Raw genomic sequence first — 12705 nt, 5'->3', positions numbered from 1 at the left:
CTCGTCTTTATTCATGCCTTGATCACATGAGAGAGGTACTTGGAGATGCTGTGCCAGATGACACTTTGATTGATGCAGTTCTGAAGAACAAGTTTGATGTGCAGAAGGCTCTGGCAGTGGTTCTGGAACAAGAGAAAATGCAGAATTGGAAGGTCAAGAGTGAGGGAGAAATATCTTCAGGGAAGATAGCAAAAGGTATGTTTTAGAACTTGTTCTCTTTTAGTTTTACAGTTAATGCTTTAAAAGAGGCTTTGATTTGATTTGGCTGTTTAGAAAAATGGGCAGAAAATTGTGCATGTTAAAATAATCCTGATTATCATCACTTGATTTTCCCATTTGTGAACTTTTAAGCTGAGTGCTGTGTTCTCTTCTTTTTGTGAAAGCTTGTTTTTTGATTATTTCTCTGCTCTTTTTGGTAACTAGCAGAATATAGGGGAAATAAAGTCAGATAAAAACAAGAGGACATTTGTTGCTTCTTGTCAGTAGCTTAGAGAGCTTTTTGATTTTTTTTTTTTTTTTTTTACTCTAATGGGTTAGGAGATGGAAATTAATAGCCAGTTTATTACAAAAATGCCATTATATTTTCAGCATTTATAGTAAATGTATTAGTTTTATTTAAATATCATATGTATCATAATTACACTACTTTTGCATTTCAAAGCCAAATCTTTAATTTTAAATTTATAGAATTTGGGGTTAAATTTCAAATTTAATTGACATAAGAAGGGAACTGAGGTATCTTTATAGTAATTGGTATGGTATCTGTCAGTAGGAGCATGATGATTTATCAGATGGGTTATTTCCTGTAACCTGAGGACTGGATTTTTTTTTACCACAACAAAGTTGTATGCAGTCTTTTACCATGAAATAAGGGTGGTGTTTTATTTTCTATTTAAATTTAAAAAGTTTTGAAAAAAAATGAATAAATAAGAGTTTTGATGGGGAAGCACTTGTAACTGACTGTATGAAAATGAGTCTATAATATTTTATCTTTACTAATAATAGTTTATCCCAGAAATTATAGAATATTATTTGCTTGTTTTTAATACATTAAAAATACAGGAGAAGATGAACTAGTTCTTTTCATTGGTTTTTTAGACATTTTGAATTTGAGACAATGCTGATGATAATTTCAATATGTTAAAACCTTACATTATAAAATTTGTGAAAATTAGAATATTGACTGACTTGGTACTTATATTTGTATATATCAGTGAACAAAGTATGAAGGTCACTTTAAAAAAGCTAAGGTGGTAAAAGGAAGGTAAAATTCCTTTATTAATTGTTTTTTTTAGAGTGTTCACTTTTTATTAAGTAATGATCAAATATTTGATCACTTTATTCATGTTATAGTCAAAAGAAACATTTAGTAATTAAATGCCTCATTTCATGTTTCCTTTTGGTTGCTGTGACTGTCTTCTGCATATGTCAACCTATTCATCTGAAAATTAATGGCTTTTGTAAGGTAAGGAGTCTTATTATCTTCCTCTCAAGTCTCAGCTGATAATGTTCAAAGCTCTTGTCCTCAATCCACAAACCACTTGGATTGTAGTAGCAAACCCTTTGATTTTTCTGGCTCATTGGCAAAATCTGGATTATATCATAATTCCTCAGTTGTACCAAGTCACTATTTACTCCATAAAAAAAAGAAACTTGACAGACCTAAAAGTGAAAAGAAACTAGAATCATGTAAGTTAACAAAAGAGCTGTCACTAGCTGACCTAATTGATGATATGCCAAGAGATTCTTGTAAAAGTCAACCATCAGTCAAATTATCATCCACAGATGGCCTGGAAAGTCTATTTTCAAAGAATCTAGGTGCTAATATGTTAAGACCTCATGAATCTGAATATGTATCCAAAGATGATTCTTCATTCAAAGAAATACCAGATTTAAAATCCTTAATGATAAAGAACATAACATCTAATAGCTCTTTTTGTATTCAGAATAATTCCCTACCTGATTTGCAAAACATTCCAGTACAAAACAGCATAGGAAATTTAAATAATCCTTTGCTCTTAACTAGCTCATTGGAAAATATGGCTCATGATCATTTAAATGCTAGTGAAATGACTGAAGTTGGAAGTGTTTCTTCAGTTCAACAAAGTGCCAAAAATTACCTTTTAAAAAATGACAGTTTGCAGTTTTCCCAGTCTGAAAGTCCATCCCTAGCTGAACTGTTTCAGGAACACAAAGAAAATAATCCAAGCCAGTGCTTTACGTTATCTGATCTTTGTAGCCAGTCATCTGCTGGTTTTACAGATCTAAGTTTGGAATCCTTTACCCTGTCGCAGCTAGGAAACCGATATCCATCTTCAGCTGGAATATCAGAATTAACAGGATCTCTGTCATCTTTGGCATTTTGTAAAGCTTCTCCTACAAGAGACCTTGAGGATTTGTCACTTTCTGATTTGATTGCAGAAACAATTGAAATAGACAACTCTCAGATTAAGAAGGATTCCTTTAATCTCACTTTATCTGAAATGAGGTCACCTGGAATAGATTCAAATATTGATCTTAGTGTCCTTATAAAAACCCCTAATTTTGGTCCAAAACATGCGGTAGACCAATCAGTTGCTCCAACATCAGGAACAAAAGTTTTAAGTTCAAAGTTAGGGAAAAATTTCAATTTTGCTAAGGATTACAAGAAAACCAATAAAGGCCCTTTGACTAGGAAACCACCTTTTTCTCTCTCTTGGACCAAGGCCCTTGCTGCTAGACCTTCAGCTTTTGCTTCAACACTGTGTCTTCGTTATCCACTGAAAAGCTACAGACGACGCACCCTTGACCTATATAAGACTTTTCTTTATAGCAGACAAGTTCAAGACATAAAGGACAAAGAAATAAGTCCTCTTATAGCAATAACACCATTTGACTTCAAATCAGCATCTCCTGATGACATTGTAAAAGCTAGTCAAAAGAAAGCTTTCACTAGAGAATAGTAACAAAAGGAAAGCTTGATCACTGTTGTAGAGCTTTTGTTTTAAATAATTTAAAATCTTTATAGGGTTACTTTATATTATGGGATTCAAGTTGTGATTTTTATATTAAAATTGTCTTAAGTCAGTTGATAGCTTCAGTTGATATGTATTTTTGCACTGAATTTTTTTTTTTTACTGTATCTTTTAGTGATAATTGGCTTTATTTAAGTTGATAGCTTAAAATGGGTGTATGTTTACAGAGTGCGTATGGAAACTTGATATTGTGAAATCAAACCTTTCAGATGTTTTTGTTTGAAGCATTCAACTTTAAGTTTTTACAATGAGACATTTTCTTTTTAAAGTATTTTTGTGCTTTGCTCTTAAATGAAAATGCCACTTGGGATTATTATAGTTTAGTGATGAAGATTTCTCCTGTGATTTGTGGCATAGCATAGGTGAGATGTAATTCTATTTTAAAATATTAGTGATATCATTCCCATTCATTATTTTTCTGTAGGTGGGTACTTAAAAGTTTTCTAATAGAAAATTTTAAAATTCCTGACTTTTAAGAATACTGTGGAGATTGTTGAAATACACTTTTGATGATAATAAAATGAAAATCCTTTAGGGGGCCATGTACATACTGAAGTTGGATTAATACATAAATTATTTTTATACATTTTAAAAACCCTTTGTCCTAAATGCATACTTTAAAATAAATATATAGAAAGTGTTTTCAAGTATGGTTGCATGTTGTTTGAATAGATAGATTTATCGGATCTCTCACCCTTTTTTTGTTACTGGAAATAATGAAATGTGTTTTCCTCTTTGACACTGATAGCTGTATGTGCTATATTGACAAAATTTCGGCAATGGTAGACCAAATAAGAGCTCTTCTGGTCATTAGAAACAAGTATGTAATTTATCCCTTAAAGCAGTGGTCCTCTACTAACAGAATCACTGGGGGAGTTTTTTCAAAGCACAGATACTGTGGCTTCACTCTAGACATGATGAATCAGTCTCTGAGGGATGACATTTGGGATTGTGTATTTTTAAAATAGTCCCCAGGTGATTTTGGTGTGCTACTTTTACTTGAGAGCCACTGCTCTAGGGCAAGAAATGAGTAGAATGAGAGGAATTACTAATGGTAACAATGTGAATTTATACTTCATAGTTTCTAGTAGTCAGGAATACTAAGGAAAACTGCCCATTAGGAATGATAGTCTTTTGCATAAGAGGATGCTGATACTGTATTATTAGTATTTCTTTTTATTATTATTATTATTATTAGTATTTCTTGCAGGAAAAAAATAATATCTAAAATGTTACTTCTTAATGAAATTGAAATAGCTGACCTTTTCCCAGTAAGGTAGTATTTTTCTCTGACAGCTACTTCTCTATGCTTTTGATAATTTTTTTTTTGTATTTCTCATTTCAGTTTATTCTCAGAATGACATTCCAATATTTTTAGCTGTGTTTGATTTTTTTATATCCAGTGTTTTGGTGGGAACACTTAAGCTAGAATTAATGTCGTTGTTCTTGACCAAACGCTTTTTTTGTGATGTCTTCAGGTTTTGTTTTTAATGGCATGCCTCAATGCACAGCGTACGGATGCTTAGGAGATCATACAAATCATGTTACATTTTATGGTCAGTTTTAGAATTTGAATTAGTATATATGACTCTTGAACTGGATTTATTTATGGGCAGTCTCCAACTTAGAAGTGAATTGTATTCTATGAGTTTGTTTGGAACTGACAATAATTGCAGATAGATGAAATGTTACGCAAGTGATCTGCTTTGCACATGAATCCACAAATACATATTTAACCCATACTGAAGTTGAACAGTGGTACTATTATTTTTTACCTTTTATAACAGATTTTCAAGTGGAAATAGAATACTTTTAAGCCATATAGTAGATCTTGTAGAGTGAACTAGGTCTCCTTTTGTTGACTTATTAGGATTATAACTACCACTTATAAGATTATTTCTTTTTTTTTTTTTATAAGATTATTTCTTGAGGAGGAAAATCTGTATTGCAGAATGATAGGGAAGGCAATAATTTTTAAATAGGTTTCCCTCTTTCCCTTGTCATGGCTACTAGTCTGTCAGGTACATACATGATATGGCCTTGTTGACTAATGAAGTGTCACAGTCTCTTAGATTCAGAGAGTGGAACCAAGAAGGCTGCTTGCCCCTCCCACCTTTGGCCTTTGACCATTGATAAAGAGACCAGTGCCTGTTTATGGATATACTGCGAGTGATGATCGTTTGCACTAAGTGCATATTCTGCATTGACTACTGGTTTTTGATTGACTTTCGTGTGTCTTGGTAGCTAAGGTATGCTAAGAGTTTTGGTTTATTTTCTAATTCCAGTATCAGTTTTGTGATGCAAGGCCATGTTTATTTGCATTATTATCAGGTACATTAATATTTTTCTTTAGGAATATAAATGATATTATAATATTCTAAGTGATACAAAGTACAAGGCATTTAAAATTACTATTTTTGCTCACTTATTTTTGGTCTTTAAGTGATCTAATGTCCACGGATGTTTTGTCCTTTTGTATTCTAAAGTCTTTGGTTGTCTCCTTAGGTTATAGTTCTTCTTTCCATTAATTGCTCAGAACTAGGGTACATGACACTTTGCTTAACTTTTCTTTCTTTTTTTGTTTTACCTTTTTCCTACTTCCAGTTTAATAACTAGCATTCTAACCTCTTTTCCTCCTTTTGGCTTTGAATCCTCCTTTCTTGAACTTTTCTTTTACCCTTTTTCCTTCTCATATAAGTAGTAATAAATATTCCCAGTGTGTTACATGTCATGGTTAGTATTCAGTGGCAGGTCATGCAACTGATTGTCACACCAGAGGTAAAACTAGTACAGTGCTTTTCTTTGTATGTAAAAGGAAGCACTGTTAAGATAAACACAGTTAAGAGAAAAGTAATGGGTTCTTACACGATTATTTACCTTTTAAGTTGACCCAAAATTTATATATGGACCATTACAAATAAACAAGTACACAGTTATACACTGAGGAAGAACTATGTATCAGTAAGCGTTTTGTGTTCCTACAAGTATATATTTGGTTATAGAGTCATTCTTGTAGTAACCTAAAATTATATTTTTGTTACTTATATAAACAAAGAGAATGTTGACCAGATAGGGAATAGTTGATAGTATTCCTTACAAGTTTTCTTTTAGGCTTACTATATGCAGCTGTACATTGTATTTTTAATTTTTAGGGTGTAAAAGACTTGTCATTTTGAGTGTGTATATACATTTTTGTAAAAGCTACATTGAAATAAATTATAATTTGAGATTCTCTTAAACCAAATAAGAAAACGTCACAGTTTATCCATAGGGATTTTTTTTAGATAAGCTTGATCCTTCAGGATGGAATTTTAATAATTTATACTGAAGGTACCTGTTTTTTATGTTTCTGTAAACAAATTAAAAAACAAAAAGAACTATCTAGCTGTAAAGAATTTCTTCTAAGATATTTGTCACTCAGAATTCTGGCTTTCCAAAAGACAAAATTTTATATATGTTTACCATGGAGGACTTAACATACCCTGCTCATGGGGGGACCATTTTAAACAGCAAAATTAACAACTAAAATCAGCATGAAAAATGTGACACTAACTAGATCATGAAAAGGGTAATTGTTTATGGTGTGAGAGCTGAAACACAAAGGCAAAGTATCACCTTTTGACCTCAGTGCGGAATGCATGTTGGGTGACTCAAATTTTTTGCTTCTCTGCACTTGTCTGGGAATGATTGCAAAAGTGCTACATGTAAGGATTTTGGGGTTACTAATAAATTTTAATGAATAGGTGAATTTGCATATATGGAAACCATGAGTAATAAGGATGGATTATACATTTTTTGACCCACTGTTCTCCATCCTTCTTGATACTTTACCTCCTAAAGGCCATTAGTTTGGGGCCGAATTACTGGAACTTTACTTCTTGGTTTATTTCTCCCAAAACACTTTACACATTACAGCCAGCGTAACTTTTTCAAATTTAGCTCTAATTTTCTGTCCTCTGTAGAAACATTTTAAATTATTTTATAATTTAATTATAAATATTTATAGATAATATATATAAATATAAATAATATATTTATTCCTTTTAGGAACTGGTTTCTGTTCATGTGCACCCCTCCTCCCAATCCACCCAAGAACAAACCTACTTGAGTTGTTTCTGCTTCCTTTTGGCGCTTTGCCCCTACCACCACTCCCGTTTCTCCCCTTGCTGATCTTGTTTCAGATTGTAGTTTATATATCACTCCCAGTCCTGGGGTAGGGGAACCTTTATATGCATCCTAGTTCACTGTATTCTTTTTATTACCATTCCATGTAAAATTACAACCTCCCTCCTCGACACATACAGCTATTTCCCCTTGCAACGCTGTTTTATTGTTCTTCATAGCACTTAACATCATCTGACATTGTGTGTAACACAGTTATTTTGTTGTTACCTGTCTCTCTACTGATCCCCAAGCCCCCCCTCCCGCCCGCCCCATGCATTCTCCATGAGTGCAGGGATTTTATGTGTTTACTGCTGTCTCCTCAGAATATGTCTCGCTCATAAATGTAGGAAAGGGTTTAAAGTAGAAGATGAGTCTCGCTCTTACTACAGTCCCACATTCTTATTCTCTACAGGAAGCTGTAAATAAATCTGTAAACAAATCGCTTTTGTATTATTCTTCTAGAAACTTTACTGGCATATTACATATGTGAACCTACATGTATATCTTTAGACAAATGGGAAGATATATAACACTTCTATATTTGTGTCATTTACCAAGGCATTTTGCAGATCTTTCCTTACCATGTACATAGAGATCAATCTCATTCTTTTCAAAGCTGTGTAGAATTCCATAATAGGATTGTACATTAAATAGCCCTTGTCGATAATCATTTTAAGTGTTTTCAGCTGCTGTTACTAATGACCCCAAAGTGAACATTCTACATTTTTATACGTTGAATTTCTAAGCCAAAAAATAAGTACTTTAAATTTTTGATAGATACTACCTATTGTCTTTAACAGAGGTTGTACTTATTTTTTTCTTAAAAGTTTGTGTTTCTTTCCAGATTCTTATAGATACAGTTATTACTCATTTTTGGTATTACACCAACCTGATAATTAGAAAATATTTTTTTTCATTTATTTGTGTCTTTAATAGAGTGAAGCTAACTGCTTTCTCATATATTTAAATCTATTTGTATTTCTTTTCTTTTTTTTTTTTTTTTTGGAGCTATCTATTCTTAATCTTTGCCCATTTTTCTGCTGGTTATCTTTCAAATACTTGTGATTCCCAACTTGTTTTTATAAGACAAAATTTAATTTTAATACATTCAAATGTATCAATCTTTTAAAGGTTTTTGTTGGAAAGTTCTGTTTGGCTACAAGTTACAAAAAATTATTCATTTTTTCTAATACATTTGACAGATTTTTCTTTTTCTTTTTCTTTCTTTTTTTTTTTTTTAAACACCTTTGAATCTTTGATCCAGCTGCCATTTCCAAGATGGAAATCCAGTTTCTTCCCCATCTTTTGTCTTTCCAACAGCTGGATTTGTGATGGTACCTTTTGTTGAATTACATATCCCTTTTCTTTTTTAACCTGATTTGAACTTCTGTCTTTGACATGCACTAAGGTCTTCTCTATGTCTTAATTTTGGGACTCTGTATTGTTCCCTTTCTTTGTCTTGTTTTGTGCCAGTACCAAATTTTTAATTACTGTAGCAATTATTACACAATTTTAATTATGTTTGGTAGGATATCTTATTTTTTCTTTCCTTTTTCATAAATTTTTGTGAGTTATCTCACTTGGAAACAGCTTGTCAAATTTCCTGAAAATCCAGTTATAATTTTAATTGAGATATTTAATGTTAGAATCTTTTTGGAGAAAATATTCTGTCTTTATAGATGGCAAAAAACTTTAAACATTACATTATTAAACATTAAATTTTAATAGATTTTCTAGTACACTTGTAATATTGAAACCATCCTAGTTAGTCATGGTAGCTTGTTCTTTTACTATGATGGATTTTATTCACTAATATTTTATTCAGGATTATGCTTGCTAGTCATAAGTTTAACTTACAGTTGTGTGTATGTATGTGTGTTCATTTGGGTTTTGGATTTCTTTTTATGATGGTTTTCTAGAGAATTTAGAGTTTTTCTTTATCCTTGAGTAATTTAAAGAGCATTGAAACTATTCCTTTCATCAGAGGATTTATCTTTCTCAATATTCTAGGGTCAGTTTGAATGTTTTGTTTTTCTTAGAAAACCATCTTCATTCAGACTGACAAATGTATTCGTTTAGCATTATAGCAAACATTGTCTTTTTTTAAAAAAAATTCTTTTATATGCAGTTACATCTCCATTCTTATTTATTTATTTTTGGTAGTTTTATTTATTTAAGTAGTCTCTACACCCCACATAGGGCCCAAATTTATGTCCTCAAGATTCAGTTGCATGCTTTTCCGACTGAGCCAGCCAGGTATCCCAATCTCTATTCTTATTATAAATATTGTTTTCTCCCTTCTATTTTCTTCTCCCCCTCTGCCAGTTTTTTTTTTTTTCACGTGGTTTCTTTTAATTATCTTTGTTTTAGTCCCCAAAGATTGGCTCCTAGATTAAAAATTCACTCTATTAGTATGTTTTCATTGGTTTGCAAGTTTATCTCTTTATTACCTAATCTGTTTTCCATTCTTTTTCCTACCTTTGTGAATGGAACTTAAATGCATTTTTATTTCTTTACCTTAGAAGTTAATTTTAATTTATGAGATCATGAACACAGAAAAATTCAGAAAATAATATAACAGTCACTCATGGATTCACAGATCTCTCTCTGTTTTAAGACATACATTATTAGATAGGAGCCCTAGCGCCACCCTTTCCTCAGACCTCCCTACTACCTTGTAGTAGGTATGCATTGTTCACATTCTGTCTCTTTTTCTTAGGTCTCTGTAGTTATTTTTTTCCTGTGGATACTGCATTTACTATGGCTCATAGGTGTTCTTTTAGAATTATTGTTACTTTCTGGGTTCTTTTAGAGCTACTGTTAATTTCTGGATAATTCATAGTTTTGATTTTGATTTCTTTTTTAAACCAAGAACCTGAAAGAATTTTAAAATCTCCAGGTTATTGTGGGAGTTTGTTATTTTTATTATGATTACTGGTCTCATTGTTCCAAAGAATGTGGTCTGTGCCCTTACTTACTGAAATTTATTGAGGTTTTTCTTTGAGTCTCAGTGTAGTTTTAGAATGGTTTCATAGGCACTTGTCAAGAGTATGAATTCTGTCTGAAGAATACAAAATGTGATATGTTTCTGTTGGTTACTTTTTTGGGTTACATTTTATTTTATTTTATTTTATTTTATTTTATTTTATTTTATTTTATTTTATTTTATTTTATTTTATTTTATTTATTTTTTAAAAATATTTTATTTATTTATTTGGGAGAGAGAGCAGGAATGGTGGGAAGGGGCAGAGGGAGATGTAAAGGGAGAACCAGATACCTCACCAAGCAGGGAGCCCTAGGAGAGGCTCCATCTCCGTATCCTGAGGTCAGGACCTGAGCCAAAGGCAGACACTTAACTAACTGAACCACCCAGGCGCCCCTTGTTGGTTACTTTTTAAATTGTTACGGGTTTGGTATTACTTAAATTCTGTTTCCTTAATTGTTGGTTATAGGCTGAGAGAGGTAAGTTAAAATATAATAATAGTCTTGCATTTTATTTCATCTTACTACTTACAGGTTTTACCTTTTGTTTGGTAAAGATATATGATCTTTCTGTGGATTTAAAGTTTTCTTTAAAGTTCCTCTATGATTTGTTTTATGCTTTTTGACTTAAATTCAATTTGCTCAATGCCATGCTTGCTGCTCTAAGTTTTATTTGTCCATCCTTTTGCTTTCATTGTTTTAAATCACTTTGGTTTACTTGTGCCTCCTGTAGATGTGTATAATTGTGTTTGTCAGCAGCTGTTTTAATAGATTAGTTTTTTTCATTTTTTGGGAATGATAGGATAGGATAGATAGAATGCCTTCTGTGATAGGCAGTGTATATTTTGACTTGGCATGTACTCTTTGATAACTTGAAGATTTGTCCTATCATTGTAGCATAACACTTTAACTTTTTAAAGTAAAATTTAATTTGCCAGCCCTAAAAGGTATGTGTTGATCTCATTATGAAAGTTAAGAAATTAATTTATATTTCACCTTCTATTTCTCATAAATTCTGTTGATATTTAAAATTCTTATTTATATCTTTTATACTATCTTTAAATGTCTGTTAACTGTATTGTTAACTTTAAACAATTATTTAAGGAGTCCTGGATTTAAAAGTTCATCTCAGCAAAGTTATAATTTCTCATATTTGCCCCCTTTTCTCTTTTAGTCCTGTATTTTTAGTCATATTATATATTGCCAAGATTTATAGTATTTTTGTTTTATTCTATATTCAAAGCTTCCTTAGTTTCAAACCAACCATAATTATTTTAAAATAGATTTCTCATGATTAAGTTCCTATTTTTGTCTCCTATGACTTTGACATTGGGCTTAACAGCTCACCTTCCCTTCCTTGCAAAAATATATGTATGCGAAATATTTCCCAAATTTTTGAATATTTGAAAGTGATTCTGTGGCCTATATTTGCATGACAAATCGACAAATGATGGTTTTAGGTCCCTCTTTCTTTTGTGGAGGGCTTTTCAGACATTGCTGCACCATTTTCTAGTACTGTATGTTGCTAGCTAGTCTGATTCTGCTGCTTTTAGTTTGGCTTTTATTTCTCTAGTATTTTCCCTCCCTCTGTATTTCTGAGTTCTCCATGCTTGCTTTCCAACTTTTTCTCCTGTTGTTTTTATCATCTTCTCCCCATCCCGAAATATGTGTCTGGGTGGGGAGGTGGGGGTATGGGATATTTCAAAACTAGATATTTTTCCTTAGAGCACTTTATCAGATTAAACTACCCCTTTTTCAAATGTAAAACTAGACTGGTTTGATAGACTCATGAATAAGACAGACCTTGTACCAAAGATTTAAATGCTTAGGTGTAATGATTGCACTATCTGTATCACCCTGACTTGATCATGACATACCACTGATCAGCGTAGAGGGAAATCTGTTTCTTATTTAGAGAAATTTTCAATGTTTCTGTACTTTTAGAATTTTGGAACAAGAACTTAAACCTGTGTGAAAATTAGCCTTTTATTATGGTGTAATAAATTAGAACTTTGATGTCTAAAATAATGCACTAAATGTCGATGTGTCTCCTTAATTCAGATAACATTTTAGTTCATTTTATTAACATACATAATATAGAAAATCAATAGCAAATATAAATAAGCTTCAAATGAGTTATTGTCTAATTTTGTCATACATTCATGTGGGTAGACTGAGAAAAGTGCATATATTTAGGGAGTAAAATCTTGGGACAATTTTCTGGTTTTTGATAGGGTTTTCCTTGTTACCATAGATCTACCAAGGGAGAAAACACTCTCCAAAACCGAGTAACAGACTCCTTTTTCTTTTTAACAGAACGTCCAAATTGAAATACACATAGTATTGTTTGAAAGGAAAATTCATGGCAGAAAAATCTTATTTATCTTTAGAGTTGTATAATTAATCAACCTAACTTGGAAGAAAAATAGCTTTCTACACAATGGATATTTTTGTGAGAGGTGAGGTTTAACTGTTTGATGGCTAATGAGGCTTTTTCTAACATTGGGTTTATTTTGGTTCTTTTAGAAAAATAGTTGACCTAAAA

The 12705-nt window shown here is 31.9% G+C and overlaps 1 protein-coding gene across 4 annotated transcripts in view; it reads left to right on the top strand.

Annotated features, from left to right (window-relative positions):
• HBS1L (HBS1 like translational GTPase) overlaps positions 1–12705 on the top strand; it is an 86830-nt gene that overhangs the window by 13418 nt on the left and 60707 nt on the right. For 2 of the 4 annotated variants that reach the window (XM_077893931.1, XM_077893921.1), the window contains exon 4: positions 1–195. The exons of 1 other annotated variant lie outside the window; for it this stretch is intronic. In XM_077893931.1, the coding sequence (XP_077750057.1) occupies positions 1–195 (195 nt within the window). Of the gene's footprint in view, positions 196–1470; positions 3662–12705 lie in introns of those variants that run through there. One more of the 4 variants, XM_077893942.1, reaches the window with a different exon arrangement.

Source organism: Canis aureus, chromosome 1 (genome assembly GCF_053574225.1).
Source record: "Canis aureus isolate CA01 chromosome 1, VMU_Caureus_v.1.0, whole genome shotgun sequence".
Lineage (NCBI taxonomy): Eukaryota > Metazoa > Chordata > Mammalia > Carnivora > Canidae > Canis > Canis aureus.
This window is presented reverse-complemented; position numbering and strand designations above follow the sequence as displayed.